The sequence below is a fragment of the Hypanus sabinus genome, chromosome 13 (genome assembly GCF_030144855.1).
Source record: "Hypanus sabinus isolate sHypSab1 chromosome 13, sHypSab1.hap1, whole genome shotgun sequence".
Classification (NCBI taxonomy): domain Eukaryota; kingdom Metazoa; phylum Chordata; class Chondrichthyes; order Myliobatiformes; family Dasyatidae; genus Hypanus; species Hypanus sabinus.
This window is the reverse complement of record NC_082718.1, coordinates 6,010,739-6,032,036: the sequence shown is the minus strand read 5'-3', so window position 1 is coordinate 6,032,036 and position 21,298 is coordinate 6,010,739. Positions and strand designations below refer to the sequence as shown.

At 40.6% G+C, this 21,298-nt stretch overlaps 1 protein-coding gene across 6 annotated transcripts in view; it reads left to right on the top strand.

Moving 5' to 3' along the window:
- The first annotated feature begins 4,638 nt into the window (after positions 1-4,638).
- Positions 4,639-21,298, top strand: part of klhdc10 (kelch domain containing 10) — a 50,783-nt gene continuing 34,123 nt past the window's right edge. The window contains exons 1-2 of one of the 6 annotated variants that reach the window (XM_059987044.1): positions 4,639-5,047; positions 8,101-8,232. In XM_059987044.1, the coding sequence (XP_059843027.1) occupies positions 8,181-8,232 (52 nt within the window). In that variant the 5' untranslated portion in view covers positions 4,639-5,047; positions 8,101-8,180. Of the gene's footprint in view, positions 5,048-8,100; positions 8,242-21,298 lie in introns of all 6 variants that reach the window. The other 5 variants (XM_059987043.1, XM_059987046.1, XM_059987047.1 and 2 more) reach the window with 5 other exon arrangements.

The window sequence follows — 21,298 nt, the reverse complement described above, 5'->3', positions numbered from 1 at the left end:
TCTTCTGCAAACGAGAGAGTTACATGCTGATTTATCGTCGCGCAGATAATTGAGCCTCTGTTCAAACCACCGAGTCCAAGCTGATGCGGAACTAATTTGGGGTACATTCCTCCTTCGCTTGTCGAGGAAGGAAGTTGACTTCTTTCTTACTGAGTTCCTTGGAAACGCTGTTCTTTCATCCCAGATGTGCAGATTAATCTCTGGGGCATTTTATCGAGCGACCTACCAGGGAAAAAAATCAAGTAGTTTTTCTTTTAAATTTTGCTTTATTTGAAAACTTTATTAGTTATAAAAATAAATGTTATTTGTCAGTCGTGTAATTATCGTCTGTTTAGTTTGATTTAGACATTAGCAACCCTGTCAGACTGACATGGATATAACAGACCTCATATAAAGTACAGAAGAAATGCAGGCAAGTTTTCCTTAGTGTCTTGATCAATATTTCTCTCTCATTCAGTATCACAAAAACAAATTTGTCGCATTGCTATGTGGGGGAGTGTGCCGTGAGGATAATGGCGTTTGCAGTTGCCGTATTAGAGCACCAACTACACTTACAGCATATTGTCGTACATGTTTCAGAACTTCCTAAGGTCATGAAAAGTCTATTTAATAGCAAGTGATTTTTAAGCCAATGCGTACAGGGACATTGTTGGTGGTACCAAAGGTGACTTAGCAAGTGTCAACAGAATTATGTTAGTTGCTTAGCAATCCCGTGGTCGTGACTTCAGATCCTTTCTTGGCAAGATGTGTAAACAAGATTTTATGTACGGTCTCTGGTTTCCTTCTTCTAGGTGTTGTGCCCTCTTCACTTCCAGTCCTGATGAAGGATCACAGTCCAAAACATCAGCTGTTCATTTTCCCCTGTTAAACCTGCTTGACCTGCCGAGTTCATCCAACATTGTGAATGTGTGTTGCTCCCTTCATCTCCGCATGCGTTAGATTAAAACTCCGATATTTCAACCAACTTGGCTTTGCAGATCATGGTGTTGCTGTTTAAACTACCCTTATCAAGGACACTGATGGAATATTGTGCAGAATAATGAACCACGTTTTAAGAAGGATGGCAGGAAAGGTAATGCGAGACTAATTCAGCAGGATTTTGCTTGCTATGAAAAAACACATGCTCAGTTGCAGAAAGCTGGCGCTATTTTATTTACAATCGATTATGAACAAGGTAACTAGAAACAGTTCACCGTTGTACTGAGCATTACAAACTTTATTATGATAATAAATGTAAAAGATTTAGGATGGTGAACATGACTGATACAAGAGCATATCAACATTTATCAATATTTGCTGAAGATAATGAAGAAAAGAATGAAAAAAATCAAATTAGAAATACTGTGCATTTGGAGAATATGTAATTGGTTTATGACTTGTTACTTTTTATTACTATTACTATTTAAGACTTATTCTTGAGGCCCAATTTCTCTATCCAAGCCATAACTCCGAATTATCATTTTTGCCCTGAGACAGAAAGTTATAGAAACAAGTTGAACTCCAAACACTTAAACAGGGATGCAGACCAGTTGTTCAATGTACTCTTGACAAATTCCTTTGTTCTTTGAAGTGCTATGACTTGATTAACGTACCGACCCGAACCCCTGTTAGTTCTCTGAGATACAAAGTACCTGTCTCTACTTTAGCAAAAGATTGTAAGGAGTTGGCTTAGTTTTCTGGTTGATGCAAGAGATTCTGCAGATGGTGGAACTCGTGAATTGGAGGAACTCTAGGCTAGCATGGCAGTGTAGTAATCAGTGCAACACTTTAGAGCCCCAGTAACCGCCAATCAGGGTTTGATACCCACAACTGTCTGTAAGAAGTTCCTACGTTCTCCCCGTGGCTGTGTGGGTTTCCTCCAGGTGCTCCGGTTTCCTCCCACATTCGAAAAGACATACAACTGGAGATAGTGAGTCATGCATGTGTTATTGTGTCTGTTGTGATTGATAATATTCCCTCTGCTAATAGCAGAAAAAAATTAATTGCTCGTGAGACCTTGCTGAGTTTCCTACATTATGTAAGTAAGTGTGTGAGCAGTATCGAATTGATGCTTGGGATGTTCTACAGTTATTACAGAGCACTTGCAGGTTGCAGGAGAGTGAGAAGTATTTAGTTGGTGGTTAAGTACATTGGGATGTTCTATAGTTGTTATAGAGCATTTGATGTAGGTACAGGAGTGGCTCTTTTTGCCCCTCTACCCTTTTCTGCCTTGAAGCAAAATTATGGTTGATCGTCTACTCAAACAATATTTTCTTTCTTCACCCATAGCCTTCTAGCTTTCTAAGCTCCATGTTGTCATCCAGGAGTCTCTTAAAAGACCCTATTGTTTCCACCTGCACCACCGTCGCTGGCAGCCCATTCCATACACTCACCACCACCTGCGTAAAAACAACAATTTACCCCTGACATCTCCTCTGTAACTACTTCCAAGCACCTTAAAACTATGCCCTCTCATGCTAAACACAAAGTACACTGCAGATGCTGTGGTCAAATCAAGACATACAAACAAGCTGATGAACTCGGCAGGTCGGGGAGCATCCATTGAAGGGAGCAGTCAACGTTTCGGAAAAACGTTTCCAAAACGTTGACTGTCCCTCTCGTGCTAGCCATTTCAGCCATGGGGAAAAGCCTCTGACTACCCACACAATCAATGCCTCTCATTAGTTTTTTACACCTCTAACAGGTCACAGCTCATCCTCTGTCGCTCCAGGAGAAAAGGCCGAATTCACTCAACCTATTGTCATAAGGCATGCTTCCCAATCCAGGCAACATCCTTGTAAATCTCCTCTGCACCCTTTCTATAGTTTCCACATCCTTCCTGTAGTGAGGCGACCAGAACTGAGCACAGTACTCCAAGTGGGGTATGACCAGGGTCCTATATAGCTGCAACATTACCTCTCTACCCTTAAACTCAATCTCCCGATTGATGAAGGCCAATGCACCATATGCTTTCTTAACCACAGAGTCAACCTGTGCAGCAGCTTTGAGTGTCCTATGGACTCGGACCCCAAGATCCCTCTGATCCTCCACACTGCCAAGAGTCTTATCATTAATACTATATTCTGGCATCATATTTGACCTACTAAAATGAACCACCTCACACTTATCTGGGTTGAACTCCATCTGCCACTTCTCAGCCCAGTTTTGCATCCTATCAATGTCCTGCTGTATCCTCTGACAGCCCTCCACATTATCCACAACACCCCCAACCTTTGTGTCATCAGCAAACTTACTAACTCATCCCTCCACTTCCTCATTCAGGTCATTTATAAAAATCACGAAGAGTAAGGGTGTCAGAACAGATCCCTGAAGCACACCACTGGTGTCCGACCTCTATGCAGAATATGACCCGTCTACAACCACTCTTTGTCTTCTGTGGACAAGCCAGTTCTCGATCCACAAAGCAATGCCCCCTTGGTTCCCATGTCTCCTTACTTTCTCAATAAGCCTTGCATGGGGTACCTTATCAAATGCCTTGCTGAAATCCATATACACTAGATCTATGGCTCTTCCTTCGGCAATATGTTTAGTCACATCCTCAAAAAATTCATTCAGGCTCGTAAGGCACGACCTGCCTTTCACGAAGCCATGCTGACTATTCCTAATCATATTATATTATGCCTCTCCAAAATTCCTAATCATATTATGCCTCTCCAATATCCAAAAGACCTGGACTCTTAACAGGGTGGGAGGAGGGGGAATATCTGTCATTCTGAGCCATCTGAAACATGCTACGTATTTCAATGAAGTCACTTCTCATTCTTTGAGTTGACTTTGTGTGACCAATGTGCCATCCCAGACACCCATCTGATAAAGCTTCAACTCACTCCCGCCACAGTAACTACATCCTTTTTAGCCAAGCAAACCAAATTTTACATAGAACAGGGACAGGCCCCAATGTTGTGTTGAACCAATTAAATTAGTAATCAAATGACCAACTATATTAATCTCTTCTGCTTACACAATGTTCATATCCTACATTCATCTGCCCATCTAAACTTCTCTGAAAAGTCCCTAATGTACAGAATCTGCCTCTACCTCCCCCCAGGCAGCTACCACACTTTGTGTAAAAAAAAAACCTTGCCCCTTACTTCTCCTTTAAAATTACCCCCTCTCACCTCAAATACATGTATTAGACATTCCAACCCAGGGAAAAAGATACCCTCTGTCGACTCTATCTATGCTTCTCGTAATCTTATAAATCTTCATTCGGCCTCCACCACTCCAGGGAATACAAATTTGTATGTCACATGCCCTCTAATCCAGGGAACATCCTGGTAAACCTCTTCTGCACCCTCTCCAAAGCCTCGACATCCAATCCAACGAGTGCAGTTTCATAAAGACCTTTTATAATCGTAGTAAGAAATGGTTTTGTGGGAGATCAAATGTGATTTTTATTAAAAGGTGGGGAGGCGTGAGGGTCTGTATGGGTGATTTGTGAGGAACCTGTGTACTTAACCCTTTATGAAAAAGGCAATTTTACCATCAAGCTGACTGCTCCATCGCACGTTAATCTCAGTGCCTTTCATGCCAGCCACGTTTGATGTTTAATTGACAACATGTGCACTTTTGGAAAGACTGACAACCGCCCATCCTGAACTCAAGGACAAAGCCGAACGACGATATCGGTGTCAGATCGCATTGCCTATCCCTTTAACGGCGACAGTGAGATAGCTTGGAGCTCGATTGGCAATGCCTAAACTTGCTCACCTCATAATAAAGCGGATGGCCATTGGTCGAGCTTTGGAGCGTAGAGTGATGATTGGCTGTGATCACCGTCTGTTTGTTGTGAGCGGAGAGCGGGATGTGGGGTCTAGTTGGTCGTCAAGCTGCGGCCTTTTTTAGTCGGCGGTGAGCTGCTGGCTTATTTATGTTCATGTAGTTTAGCCTGGTTGTTAGGTGGCTGCAGTAACAGTGTGGCGTGGCGCCAAGCTTGCCCCGTGTGTCGGGTCGCTTGGCGGCTGCGGCCACTCGGCGGGAATGTCGGAACCAACTCTTCTCAATCAGTTCGTGAAGGTAACGGGGAGGCTGCAGGCCGGCTCACCAGGTCAGTGGTGGATCGTGCACCAACACAGCCCTGCCGATCAAACCGCAGAACTATTCTCATAAATCATACACAACTTGCAGGCGAACCCCACATTTAGAAAGTTAGGATCCCCTTAGTGGCTTTCGTCTATTAGATTTTCATGTTATATGGTTCATCCCCGTCAATATAGCACACCCTGGGCTATTACAAATGTCTGTAGCTAGTATTCCCATCCTAACAAGCCTTTAATCTGGCTCTACAACCCCATCCATTAGCGCGGTCCATATATAATCAAGTTATTTATAAACGTATTGTTATAAATTCCAATATAAAGATAATTTGTAAAGTAATAATAACCGACTTAAGGATGTTTTTCATCCACAAGCCGGTTGTTTATTTTCTTGTGGGCAATAGATTCATTATATCTATATATATAAATTGAGAAAGTATAAGTGATACCTGCGACTGGCCCAGTTCTTGTTGGAAGGTATCAGTGATTAAAGTACCTAAGTATGTATGTTATGTACTTGGAACTATTCTGTTAATCTTGATGTATTTTTAAGAGTAACATTGACTGGTCTCATGCCACCATGGGTTCAGAATGTGGATCTGATAATGGTGGACGCAAGGAATCCTGAAGATGCTGGAAATACAGAGCAACACGCACAAAATGCTGGAGGAACTGTGGAGGTCAGGTAGTATCAATGGATGTTTCAGGACTGATGAAGGGTCTTGGCTTATAATGTCAACTGTTTATTCATTTCCATTGATACTGTTTGCTCTCTAGAGTTAACCCTCATTACTCCAGCAGGAGTTCCACCAGCATTTTGTGTGTGTTGTTCTAGTAAGGGAGGTCTGTCAAGCTGATGGCTGGGCACAATGTTGATACAAGAGCATATAGAGTCTTTAAATGTTTTACATTGTTATGAATGGAGAGCGGTGGTGAGTGCAAAAGGAATGGTTGTTACAAGTTGAAGATCGAGACAGTAAATGATTAAAATGTGCCATGTTTTCTTAGTATTGGTTAAAATATAAACCTGCATGGATAGAGACCACCAGTTCCAATGCTTCACGCAAAGCAGGATAAACAACTTCTCAGGACTGAAGTGACAAGTCTCTGAGCCCAGATGCACTTCTTCCTAAGATCATAAAAGACAAGGGAGATGCATTAGTTTTGATCTTCTAGAATGCTGTTGACTGGGAAAGGTTCAATTAGATTGATCACTAGCGAATGTAACAATTTTGTTTGAGAAGGAAGGAGATAAACAGAATTTACACACTACTTAATTGAAGGTGCAATTCTCAGAAGCGGAGATGTAATGCAGGTGTAGCAAGTTAATAGGAAAGCTGACAATGTGGTTATTATGAGAGGAATTGAAGACAATTGGTTAGATATGCATCACCTAGATTGGGAACACGTCTGGAGTGCAGTGTACAGTATTGATTTCTTTAAGGAGAATTAAATATATTGGATGCAATTCAGAGAACAATTACCAAGCTAATTCTAGGCACTTACGGAGGTTGCATAAGCTTGCTTTCTATCTGCTAGAGTTTGAGGACTTGATTGAACTGTAAGACCCTGAGAAGTCTTGATAAGTTAGGCGTGAAAAAATATTTTCTTTTGTGGGAAAATCTAAACCCTGTGGTCACTATTTTAAAATAAGGAATTTCTCACTTAAAATGGATGGGACACAATTTTTCCTGGGGGCTGTGCTTTTCTGGAATTCTGTTCCTCAAAGAGCAGTGAAAGTAGTCTTTGAATATTTTGAATATAAAGTTAATTTTTTGATGAGCAAGGATATGAAAGGTTTCTGGGAGAAGAGGTTTCAAATCAGATAAACAATTGCTGACTAGAAGAGCAAGTTCAAAGGGCTTTGCACCTTCTCAAAATTCAATCCTTTATTTGAGGGGGAGGAGGTAAAAGGTATGCAGAGCATGGTGTGTTGGGGAATTAGAAGTCTTGAGAAACTGGAAGACTGTTATGTTTTGTGACTCCAAAACATGATTTTCTTTCAATTACTTTTATGGAGCTGGGAATTAACTTGTGTACTCTTATTTTCATTTTTACTTTAGTGAGGGGCACACACATGATGTGGTGGCATGATGATGTATGCCATTCACGTACTTTTACATATAACCTGTAATGAATTATTTAAACAAAGAATACTTAATAAAACAATATTTATAATATCACTCAAATACTACTGAAATATTAAATACACAACACTTCCCCCTGCTTAGTTATAAACTCCATTCAGTCCTAAATAGTTAGTCATTGTGGAAGATTTCTTACTCTTATGTTGGAACATCTTTACTGACAAGAGGGTGAAGGGTCACAGGGTGAGACTTGTGGCTGTGGAAGCAGTCTCAAGTTCTGGGACCTCCTCCAGGGTGCTTGTGGGAGTTGACTTTGGGACTGCAGGAAGTGGTTTTGACAGTGGTTCTGGGTAACTTTCTTCTGGACGTGTTGACATCTGAACCTTGCATGGCTAGCTGCTCAATCTGCTGATCTATCCCAAGCCACCAGACAAAGCTTCAAGTCAATGCTTTCATTTTGACCACACCTAGATGACCAGCATGCAGTTCCGCTAGCACTTTAGCTCTCAGCTTGGATTGTACAACAGCTCTCAATCCCCATGTAAGACAATTCCCGTCAAAGGCAAATTCATCCTGGTGCTAGTGAAAATGGCAAAACTGGAATTTCTGCTGTGGGATATTTTCTGTTTCCCTTTGAATCATCTCTGCCATTATAGGGAGAATACAGCAAGAGAAGTGTCCCCTTTTATAAATTTTTCAGATATTTCCTTTTCCAAGGATAAATAAAACAATCCATCAGTTTTTCCATGAATAGTTCTCCTTTTAAATTTGATCTTATAATTGTGTCCTCCCAGAAACAGAGCCCACCTCTGAATTTGTGCTGCTGTTGTCATTGAAACACTCTTCTCTGGATTGAAAATGAACACGGGTGGTTGATGATCAGTAATGAGGGTGACCTCTCTCCCATACAGATACTAGTAAACATTTTATACCCCAAGCTAGACCTCTCTGTCAATCTGTGTAATTTTTCTCTGCAGTGGTGTGGGAGCATGAAGCAAAGGCTATGGGGGTGTTCACTTCCATCACTCATGACAAGTGACATGACTGCACCCATACCATGAGGCGAGGTGTCACAGGCAAGCTTCACTGGACAATGTGGATCATAATGTGTGAGTGCAGTGAGTACATCACCATTTCCTTTGTCTTGTGGAAAGCTACCTCACACTGCTTTGTCCGTTGCCATTTCTTCCCCATCTGTAGTAATGAGTGGAGCACAGAAGCCAGGTTTGGCAAGAACCTGTTATAGTAATTGACAAATCCTAAAATGGACCGTAACTGTAACATGTCCTTTGGCCTTGGGGCATCCACCACTGCTTGACTTTTCTCAACTCACTTGTGGTAATCCTTGTGCATCAATGGTGTGATACAGTAAGCGATGCATGGTTTAAAGAATTCAGGCTTGTTGTGTCATGCTTTGAGCCCATAATCTTCTAAACAACACACAGAAAATGCTGGAGGAACTCAGCAGGCCAGGCCGCATCTATGGGAAAAAAGTACAGTCGTTTCGGGCCGAAACCCTTCTGCAGGACTTGTTCTAATTTTTTAACACTGTCTTGAGATTTTGGAGATGTTCCTTGCCATCCTTATTGGTAGCAATGATCTCATCCAGGTAACAAAAGTGACTGGCAGTCTTGCAGCACCTGATCCATAGCTTTTTGCCAGAGGAAGGTGCAGGTGCTACTCCAAAAATAAGCTGTTTATGTGTGTGTTTATGGTGAGAAGCACTTTGAACTCTAGTTCCATTCTTCCAGGTAGACCTCAGCTACATCTAAGGAAAACACAGAACCGGGAATAAACTTGTGTACTCTTAGTTTTGTTTTTACTTTAGTGAGGCATGCACCTATGACTTGATGGCATGATTATGCAAGACATATAACCTGTAATGCATTATTGAAACAAAGGAGCATGCTCAGTCAAACAATATTACTCAGATATAGAGCAGTGGAGAAGCTGACTAGGTGCATGTTATGGCTTTGAAACTTTCAGTGGTTGGAAGTAATGGCATGTAAACTGTAGTCAGTATGATATAAAGTGTTTCTGATAACTCTTCCAGTGTTAAGGAAGTTCACCACAATCAACTATTTAAACTGATTTTGAAAAAATTTAAATTTGGAATGCAAGTCTTTTGAGGCCAGGGTGATGGGAGTACATGAAAAAGAGCAGTACTGAATAGTGCAGGAAAAGCTCCTTGGGATCATTAAAGGTATGTTTGCTCTTTAGTCAAACATACTTAATTTAGTCAAAACATACTTAACATTTTAGTCAAAACTTACTATATGTCTTTAAATTAAAAGCAGGAAGAAACAAATGCTTGTTTTGAAAAACAAAAAAGAAACTGAACTCAACTCAAGGAAAATAATGCTGCTGAATGGGTCAAATTTGATTGTTCTTTAAAGACATATAGTAAGTTTTGACTAACATGCTGGTAGCAGTTTATTCTCTCTGCCAACATCCTGTATAAGTTTGAATCCCTTTTATAAGCATTTTACGTAAACAATGAAATTATGCAATAGTGTTGTGGTGACTAGGTGAGAGAACAGCACACCACTTTTGAGATTTGAGCGATCTGGAATTATTCCTGTGTAATGGGACTAGCTAATTGAACAACGGTGCATTCTACCCACTATGTAAAGCCAGATAAAGCAAAATTTGCTTTAGAAATCGCCTTTATGGGTCTCTTACAAATAAGCTAATAATATGCAATTCCTTGTGGTGTTTGCTTGCAGTAACCAATTTCTCCAGTTATTTAAAATATTTTTCTAAAATTAGTGAAGACATGGCCATAAAATTTACTGGTATCACTAAATACCATTTGTCATGTACTGATTGGTTATAATGTTTTTTTCTCCCATTTATAAGGGACAATAAAGAAAGAATTAACGATGTTTACATTTTCATCAAAGCTAATATCTATAGATTCTTCATTAACTTGCAAGGAAAATTTACCAATATTCATATAGCATCAGATGGATTAGAAACATAGAAAACCTACAGCACAATATAGGCCCTTCGGCCCACAAAACTGTGCCGAATATGTCCTTACCTGAGAAATTACCTAGGGTTACCCATAGCCCTCTATTTTTCTGACTTCCATGTACCTGTCCAGGAGTCTCTTACAAGACCCTATCGTATCTGCCTCCACCACCGTTGCCGGCAGCCCATTCCACGCACTCACCACCCTCTGAGTAAAAAACTTACCCCTGACATCTCCTCTGTTCCTACTTCCAAGCACTTTAAAGCTGTGCCCCCTCGTTCTATCCATTCCAGCACTGGAGAAAGCCTTTGACCATCAACACGATCCAAGCCTCTCATCATCTTATACACCTCTATCAGGTCACCTCTCATCCTCTGTCGCTCCAAGGAGAAAAGGCCAAGTTCACTTAACCTATTCTCTTAAGGCATGCTCCCCAATCCAGGCAACATCCTTGTAGATTTCCTCTGCACCTTTTCTGTAGTTTCCACATCCTTCCTGTAGTGAGGCGACTCGAATTGAGCACAGTACTACAAGTGGGGTCCAACTAGGTTCCTATATAGCTGCAACATTACCTCTCAGCTCTTAAACTCAATCCCACGATTGATGAAGGCCAATGCACTATATGCTGTCTTAACCCCTGAGTCAAACTGTGCAGCAGCTTTGAGTGTCCTATGGACTCGGACCCCAAGATCCCTCTGATCCTCCACACTGCCAAGAGTCTTACCGTTAATACTATATTCTGCCATCATATTTGACCAACCAAAATGAACCACTTCACAATTATCTGGGTTGAACTCCATCTGCCACTTCTCAGCCCAGTTTTGGATCTTATCAATGTCCCACTGTAACCTCTGACAGCCCTCCACACTGTCCACAACACCCCCAACCTTTATGTCATCAGCATATTTACTAACTCATCCCTCCACTTCCTCATCCTGGTCATTTATAAAAATCACAAAGAGCAGCGGTCCCAGAACAGATCCCTGAGGCACACCACTGGTCACCGACTTCCATGCTGAATATGACCCGTCTACAACCACTTTTTGCCTTCTGTGAGCAAGCTAGTTCTGGATCCTCAAAGCAATATCTCCTTGCATCCCATGCCTCCTTACTTTCTCAATAAGCCTTGCATGTGGTACCTTGTTAAAAGCCTTGCTGAAATCCATTATGTAACCGAAGTGATATTCTGTGTTATACAAAATGATGTTGGAATTACTAGAACCATTTAAAGATTTCTTACCTTACAATGTTGACTATAGTTCAGAAAACACAAGCTACTATAAAGCATGTTGGGACATTAAAATTTTGTGGAGGGTGGATATGAATGGGAGTCTTTTTTCTCCTCCTGTAGCACATTTCCAAAACCCTTTGAAATAGCTCATTATCCAATCAGGATTTTAGTTGTAAATCACACAGCATCTTGTTTTACACTGGTTTGCTTTGGTTCCTTATTTTGAGCAGGTGCTCACGGCTTCTTATTCATTAGTCAATTTTAGATGCCATTGCTTGCTTTATGACTTGAGCTAGCTTATGTAATTCTTTCTTAGTTCTGTCCCCTTGGCAGCAGCACTTGTATTTTTAATAGAGGAAATAATAGAGCCAATGTTTCAGACTAATGCAGTCTTTGAAGTATTTCAAAGGAGGAACGATAAATTAAAAGGCCATGTTATTTTGTAATTCCAGTACTTGGACTTGAAGCAACTAAAAGTGCAGTTACTTCTAGTAATAATTAAAATGTGCAAAATGTTGTGTTTTGGAGGTAATTGGAAAACTATTATTCTTTCAGAAGTCTCTAATTTTTTTTGGGATATTGACCAACTTTGTCTTCAAATCTTTAATTTGAAATAAAGCTTTTTGAGGTGGTGGGACTCTGGTAACAATAAGGACAAAATAGAAAATTTGCAATATGTTCTTAGGTTTATACTCTTCATAACTGTCATTGCATCTGACAGATTAGCATTTAGCATTTCAGAAATGAGAATTAACTTAATACTTGTACATTTCTCTAGTGTTGATAATATAATCAATTTTGAGGTGGGGCACTTTTTGTCCAGTATCCTGTGGAAATGCAACCACTATGCTCCTTTGTGGTGTGTAGTTTCTTTCTGTTTTTGTGGTAAAGTGTTTTGGGATGTTCAGGCTTGTGTTTAAAAATGTTGAGTGGGAATACATCATGGAAAGGACATGAGGAAATGGGATTTACATGTTGCTTTATATTCAAACCATTCTAACGCAAGAACTAAGTTAACTTGAATTATATGGAAAACTTAATTAAGAGAAGGAATGTTATTGGGTGTAATATCTTATGCACTTGGATTACAAATGAAATTGTTTGGGAGATTATTCCAGGAGTTGGTGTGTTTATCTGGGACAAGTTATATTCTTGAATTGTAACCCATGTGATGGTATAATATTTAGAATCAGATTTAGTATCACCAGCGTATGTCATGAAATTTGCTGTTGTGCAACAATGGTACATTGCAACATGCACACACACACGCACACACACACGCACACACGCGCGCGCGCACACACACACACACACACACACACATATATAATAAATATGTGTGTATTCACACACACACAATATTTGTATTATAATATTTAAATAAGTAGTGAGGTAGTGTTCATGGGTCCAGTCAGATATCTGATAGCAGAGGGGAAGAAGCTGTTCCTGAATCATTGAGTGTATGCCTTCAGGTTCCTGCACCTCCTTCCTGATGGTAGCAATGAGAAGAGGGCATGTGTGGGTGATGGGAGTCTTTGATGAATACCACCTTCTTTGAGGCATCGTTCCTCAATTCTGGGGAGGCCGGTGCCCATGATGAAGTTAACTGAGTTTACAGCTTCCTGCAGCTTCTTTCAATCCTGTGCAGTATCTCTCCCCGCCCCCATACCACAGGGTGATACAGCCAGTTTGAATGCTCCCAATGGTACATCTGTAGAAATTTGCAAGTGGCTTTGATGACATATCAGATTGCCTCAAACTTCTAATGAAATATAGCTGCTGTCATACCTTCTTTGTTACCGCATCGATAAATTGGGTCCAGGATAGATCCTTGGAGATGTTGACACCTCGGAACTTGAAATTGCTCACCCTTTCCACGAGAACTGGTGTGTGTTGTTAAACATTTCTTAAATATTTGTAACAGTAATCTCCTTTGCCCCAAAAGTTCCATTCATATTTGTTCTGATTTACCATGAGTTAACAAACTAAGTTGAAGTTACAGAGCACTGACAAGTGTATTAATGATCCATTAAATGAGGCTGTAGGGGCCATTACAAAACAACTGAACGAATCATTTACTGATCAGTTTCCTTACTGAAGAACATTGCTGATGGAGAATGCAAAACTGGCATTTTGCAGTGTTAAAATAGACTAATTAAATGTATGTGAACTGAGAAGGTGGGGGGTGGGAATGCTAATAGGGAAGAAGAGAAAGAATACCTTGGGAAAGCTTTGTAATTATACTTCTGTTAATACAGAAATATTGAAAGCTGCTATCAAATGCTTCTAGTACCAAAACGGGAAAGTATTTCTGGGGAAAAATGGGTCACTTTACAGCCAAAATCATACGGTGGATGAGGTCAAAATATCAGCGAGTAGGCAGCTGTTTCAGGGAATGTGATTGAAGCACATGCTGTACTAACCAGACGCAACAGTTGTTAATATGCTGACTAAAGCTCCTTTTATTCTAACAAATAAAGATCAAATTTATTCAGGAGTAGTGTTCAAGCACCTCCCACTCTCATATCCATATCAGTTTCCAGCTGGTTTCAGTGAAAGATCTTAAGTAAAAATGACTTGTCGATTTAATAACGCTATCTCAGCAAAAGGCATGATATTGTTGTAAGTATATATTCATAATATAATTGCATACCCATGTTCTGCATTCAGCTGCTCTCTGAGTCCATTGCTGCAGAGTAAATAATTCTGTGAGATCAATGCTTTATTAGTTCAACTTTTTTCTCTGTTTCTCCTCCCATGCTGGTTTACAATGAAGTAATAGATACTTTCAAAGTTATTTTATCTGTAACTATTCAAAACTAAGTGCTTAAACTCAATCATGCACAAATAGGACCTGAATTAGCAGTTCCAAGTTTTCAATTTTTTAAAGTAAATAGTTTGCAGAAAGTAACAATGTTTGAATTTTTTTTTTTCCACTGCCTTTGCAGTAGATGACTTTTCATTCTTAATGACTTCAAAATCATACTCTTTCATCCTGATGTACCTCTGGCTGCCAGCTTCATTTCAAGTACAAGCAAGACAAATGGTTTACCTTTCATTGCTACATATGGCTACATGGTAGAACCTATCAATCTCTGCTTTTGCTTGCTAAACCTGCTACTGAGCATCTGATATCATGCCAGTATACAAAGAGGCACCCCTCTTGCTTGGAGGTGATTATCTTAACCTGCCTATCCTCAACTTCCCCTCCCCATATTTACTCCCAACATTGAGATTGCCTTTGAAACTTATTGTCTGAAGCATTTCTTGATTATGTCAGCCACAAGCAGACAACCTATGATGTTACCCACATCTACCCTGTCATTTTTTTTTTACTAATTTTACTTTCTATAAATATTCAAACTAATCATTAACAGGCAATCACATTTTCCAAAAAAAATTTCCAGCTTTGTTTAGTAATTTGGGGAAATCAGCAGTGTAGGTAAGGGAAAGAAAACAATTGATGCTCTACACGTTGTCCTTCAATATGGCCTGCCACGAATAACTAAACAATAAGAGTTCTTGATACTGGGAATTATATAATCATGTGTAAGTAATGATGATGATTTTAATGGAGAGAGGAAGTGGTGGAAATAATGTAGACCATAAGACATACCAGAATTAGGTCATTCGGCCCATCATGTCTGCTCCACCTTTCAATCATGGCTGATCCTTTTTTCTCCTCAGTCGCACTCCTCAGCCTTCTCCCCATAACTTTTGATGCCGTGACCAATCAAGGACCTATCAAGCTCTGCCTTAAATACACCCAACCCCCTAGCCTTCACAGCTGCCTGCGTTAACAAATTCCTCAAATTCACCACCCTCTGGCTAAAGAAATTTCTCTGCATCTGTTTTAAATGGACAGCTCTTTATCTTGAGGCTGTGTCCTCTTGTCTAATCTTCCCCCCCCCCCCCCCCACCATGGAAATATTCTTTCCACATCAATTCTGTCTAGGCCTTTCTTCATTTGAAAGGTTTCAATGAGATACCCCCATCCTTATAAATTGCACCAAGTACAGACCCAGAGCCATCAAATCCTCGTATGATAACCCTTTTATTCCCGGAATCATCCTTGTGAACCTCCTCTGAACCCTCTCCAATGCCAGCACATCTTTTCTTAGATGAGCAACCCAAAACTGTTCACAATACTCAAGGTGAGGTCTCATCAATGCTTTATAAAGCCTCAGCATCACATCCCTGCTCTTGTATTCTAGACCTCTTGAAATGAATGCTAAAGAATCTAGATGAGTATGCTGCAGTTGTTGCTGACTTCTTTAAAACCTGTGTGAATGAGTGTGTGCCTACAAACATTTGCTGTACATTCCCCAAACCAAAGCCGTGGATGAACCAGGAGGTACGTCGTCTGTTGAAGGCTAGATCTATGGCATTCAAGTCTGTTAACCCCAGGTAAATACCAGAAAACAGGTAACTGTATGATTTACGAGGGCTATTTCAAGGGCGAAGAGACAATTTTGAATGAGGTTGGAGGTGATGTTGGATGCATGACAATTTTGGCAGGGTTTGCAAGATGTTATTTCCTACATAGCGAAGCCCAATAGCATGAATTAGGCTATCTTTAAAGAGGGTGAACCTTCGCAAGGCGGAAGGTCCCATCAGAGTACCTAGTAAGGCTCTGAAAACTTGTACCAATCAACTGACAGGTGTATTCAAAGACATTTTCAACCTCTCACTGCTATGGGCAGGAGTTCCAACTTGCTTGAGAAAGACAAAAATTATACCAGTACCTTAGAAAAATAATGTGAGCTGCCTTAATGACTATCGCTTACATCGACAGTGATGAAATGCTTTGAGAGTTTGGTCATGACTAAACTGAACTCCTGCCTCAGCAAGGACCTGGACCCATTGCAATTTGCCTATCGCCACAAGAGGTCAACAGCAGACGTAATCTCAATGGCTCTTCACTCAGCCTGAGACCACCTGGACAATACAAACACCTATGTCATGGTGCTGTTCATCGACTATAGCTCAGTACTTAACACCACAATCCTGATTGATAAGTTACAGAACCTGGGCCTCTGTACTTGGATCCTCGACTTCCTAACTGGAAGACCATAATCTGTGTGGATTGGTGATAATTTTCTCCTCCTCGCTGACGATAAACACTGGTGCACCTCAAGGGTGTGTGCTTAGCCTAGTGCTCTACTCTCTCTATACCCATGACTGTGTGGCTAGGCATAGCTCAACTACCATTTATAAATTTGCTGGTGATACAACCATTGTTGGTAGAATCTCAGATGGTGATGAGAGGGCGTACAGGAGTGAGATATGCCAACTGGTGGAGTGATGTCGCAACAACAACCTTGTACTCAATGTCAGTAACACAAAAGAGCTGATTGTGGACTTCAGGAAGGGTAAGATGAAGGAGCGCATACCAGTCATCTCTCTCAGAAGTGGAGAGAGTGAGCACTTTCAAGTTCTTGGGTGTCAAGATCTCTGAGGACTGAACTTGCTCTCAACATATCAATGCAGTAATAAAGAAGGCAAGAGAGCAACTACATTAGGAGTTTGAAGATATTTGGAATGTCAACAAAAACACTCAAAAAATTCTATAGATGTACTGTGGAGAGCATTCTGACAGGCTGCATCACTATCTGGTATGGGGGGACTATTGCATTGGACAGAAAGAAGCTGCAGAAGGTCGTAAATTTAGTCGGCCCCATCTTGGTTACTAGCCCACAAAGTACCTAGGACACCTTCAAGGAGCGGCATCCATTATTAAGAACCCCAGCATCCAGGGCTTTCCCATTTCTCATTGTTATCATCAGGTAGGAGGTACAGAAGCCTGAAGGCACACACTCAGAGATTCAGGAACAGCTTCTTCCCCTCTGCCATCTGATTCCTAAATGGACATTGAACCCATGAACACTACCTCACTTTTTTAAATATATATTCTGTTTCTGCACAATTTTTAACCTATTCAATATACATATACTGTAATTGATTCATTTATTATTATTTTTTATCTTTTATTTTATGTATTGCATTCAACTGTTGCTGCAAAGTTAACAAATTGCATGACATATGCCGGTGATAATACACCTGATTCTGATTCATTGCATTTGCCTACCTCACCACTGACTCTACCTGCAAGTTAACCTTTAGGGTGTTCTGCACAAAGACTCCCAAGTCCCTTTGCATTTCAGAATTTTGGATTTTTTTCCCCTTTTAAAAAATAGTCTGCACATTTTATTTCTTCTACCAGAGTGCATGACCATGCCTTTTCTAAAATTGTATTTCATTTGCCACTTTCTTGCCCATTCTCCTAACTTAAGTCCTTCTGCACCCTATCAACACTACCTGCCCCTCTACCAATCTTTGTATCATCTGCAAACTTGGCAACAAAGCCACCTATTCCATCGTCTAAATCACTTATATACAGCATAAAAAGAAGTGGTCCCAACACCGACTCCTGCAGAACACCACTAGTAACTGGCAGCCATCCAGAAAAGGATCCTTTTATTCCCAGTTGCTGCTTCCTACCAATCAGCCAGTGCTCTAAACATACCAGTAACTTTCCTGTAATACCCTGGGCTCTTAACTTGTTAGGTAGCCTCATGTGTGGCACCCTGTCAAAGGTCTTCTGAAAGTCCAAATATACAACATCCACTGCATCCCCTTGATCTATCCTACATGTAACCTCCTCAAAGAATTCTAACAAGTTCGCCAGGCAAGATTTTCCCTTAAGGAAACCATACTGACTTTGTCCTATTTTGTCCTGTATCACCAACGGCTCCATAACCTCATCTTTAACAATTGACTCCAACATCTTCTCAACCTCTGAGGTCAGGCTAACTGGTCTAAAATTTCCTTCCTGTTGCCTTCCTACTTTCAAAGAGTGGAGTGACATTTGCAATTTTCCAGTCCTCTGGCACCATGCCAGAGTCCAATGATTTTTGAAAGATCATTGCGAATGCCACCACATTCTCTACTGCTACCTCTTTCAGAACCTTAGGGTGTAATTCATCTGGTCCGGATGACTTGTGTACCCTTAGGTCTTTTTGAGTACCTTTTCCCTTCTAATAGTAATTGCATCACTTCTCTTCCCATGCACCCTTCAACATCTGGCTCACTATAGTTGTTATATTGTATATAGTTGGTTTCGGATTGGGAAGGTATGACCAGTGAGTTACCACAGTGCTGGGACCTCAGCTGTTACCAATGTAAAGGAATTTAAATGAGGGGAGTTGCTGATGGTGCATAACTTGATACCTTTATGGGCTCTGAGAAGGATGCAGAGAGGCTTTGGAGGGCATGGGGGTGGTAAGCTAAGTGAGTGGATAGGAATGTAACAGATAGAAAGTGCGAGGTAAAAATAAAGATAAAAAGGCAATGTATTTTAGTTGGTGAAATTGAAAGATGATCATGTTCAGAAGGGCTGAGATGTCATTATACATAAAGAAATTTGTAATACCAATAGCAGAAATTTGCTATTGTTCAGGAAACAATAAGGATGGGAAATGGTGTGTTTGTTGCAGAAGCATGAGTGAAAATACAATCTTTAACCATTTGGAAACCTGATGATTAACATGTACATGTCCGGTTCCATGCTCCATGAAGGTCATATTTCTAATAAGGAATGCAGTGAAGGCGGGTTTAATGTATGAGGCCAGAATAAGTGGGTTACGTCTCTATTCTCCTGCCCTCTCCCCATATCCCTTGACCCCGCTATCTATAAGAGCTCTATCTAACTCTCTCTTGAATGCATCCAGAGACTTGGCCTCCACTGCCTTCTGGGGCAGAGCATTCCACATATCCACCACTCTCCGGGTGAAAAACTTTTTCCGCATCTCTGTTCTAAATGGCCTACCCTTATTCTTAAACTGTGGCCTCTAGTTGTGGACTCGCCCATCAGCGGGAACATGTTTCCTGCCTCCTGTGTGTCCAATCCCTTAATAATCTTACATGTTTCAATCAGATCCCCTCTCATCCTTCTAAATTCCAGTGTATACAAGCCCAGTCGCTCCAATCTTTCAACATATGACAGTTCTGCCATTTTGGGAATTAACCTTGTGAACCTACACTGCACTCCCTCAATAGCAAGAAGGTCCTTCCTCAAATTTGAAGACCAAAATTGCACACAATATTCCAGGTGGGGTCTCACCAGGGCCCTGTACAGCTGCAGAAGGACCTCTTTACTCCTATACTTAATTCCTCTTGTTATAAAGGGCAGTATGCCATTAGCTTTCTTCACTGCCTGCTGTACCTGCATGCTTGCTTTCATTGACTGATGTACAAGAACACCTAGATCTCGTTGTACTTCCCCTTTTCCTAACTTGACACCATTTAGATAGTAATCTGCCTTCCTGTTCTTGCCACCTAAGTGGATAACCTCACATTTATCCACATTAAACTGCATCTGCCATACATTTGCCCACTCACCCAACCTGTTCAAGTCACCCTGCAGTCTCATAACATCCTCCTGACATTTCACACTTCAGAGACCATGAGACCTTAAATGTTGAATTGATATTCTTCCTGTCCAAAGTATCCAAAATTGAGGGATGCGAATTTTAAGTTGTGGGTCCGGACAGATAAGAGAGGAAAATTCTTAACCTGGAGCACAATAGGTCTAGACTTTGTTAGCCAATTTGCCCTAGAGTAGTTTGTTTTCCCCAACTATGATTTAGAAGTGGCATTATGAGGTATGATTCGTTTCCTTTCCATATTTAGTGCACTTCTCACTTCATTTAGAGTGAACTGTTTGACTTGGGGTTTGATCAGTATGGCACAAATTAGGAAGAGTGTACTGATCAGACTTCAGAATTATAGCTTAGCTGTTTATTTAGTACTTCAGTCATTGTGATTTTTACATAATGTGTGTGAAGTGTATACAAGAAGGTTTTTTCAAAAAAAAAGGGAAATACCTGTTTTTCACTGCTTGCTTGGGCCATATATTAATTGGACTCAAAAGAGCGTGTGATTTTCTTCAGGTGTCTCATCATGTGCCAGAGCTAATGGCTGTAAGTTAATTGAAGGATGTCATGAGGATAATGCTTTCAGTCACTGATGCTTATATGGATGATGAGCCTGATTTTTCTTTCTACTGCACCACAATTACTTAATGTTTTCCACAAGAATGTCATTAGTACTTTTCGGTCACTCAAGAATCTAAGTTCAGCAGGGAAGTGGTTGTGGTGGCAAGTAGACACGGCTCTGATGTAGGAGATGAGCCAACCAATTTGCACACCTGATACAACAATGTGAGCTTTTTATTTAAATACATTGGTTGTGAGAAAATTATCAGCTATTGTAAGTATCCTACTCTTTTTTGAAATAGTGTTATGGAATAGCTTCATTTGAAATAACATTATGTCCTGACAAGAGAGTATATGAGGCATCAGTGTAATGAGTAATCAAAAAGTGAAGGTGCCTTCAAAATGTAACACTCCCCATGGATAACCACTTCTGCCCCCCCCCCCCCCCCCAATTTGAAGTTAAAATGGGGAATAAATAGTAGCACAAGGAAGATAGAATTTTCTGCTGTGGCTAATTCCATTTTAAATGTCATGATTAGTCCTTGGGTTCCCTTTCTATACGAAGGAAAGGACAAAGGTCTTTGTCACTGTCCAGTGCATATAAGTGTACCTTGACAAGACATTTGGCTCCACTGTGGACTGCATATGATTCATGCTAAATAACTCATCTGTGCTACTATTTCAGACTTATTTTGGTCTATCGTTAGGTGATGACTGGTGAAGATATCGATTAGTTTCAGGTCAATAGATTCCATTTTCCCTGGAGCCTCGGTTTCCCAAATCTACCTTTTATTGAGATTCAAATGCCATTTAAATAAACATCCTAGTTTCCATTTTGTACATTATTTTTAGTAACATGAGTCTAAAAGAGAAACAGCAAACCAGCTGCTATTCTTTAAATAGATGGGGAACATGCACCAACTCCATGCTGCTTATTTCATTCCTGGCCTCTAGAATCATTGTGAATAATGGCA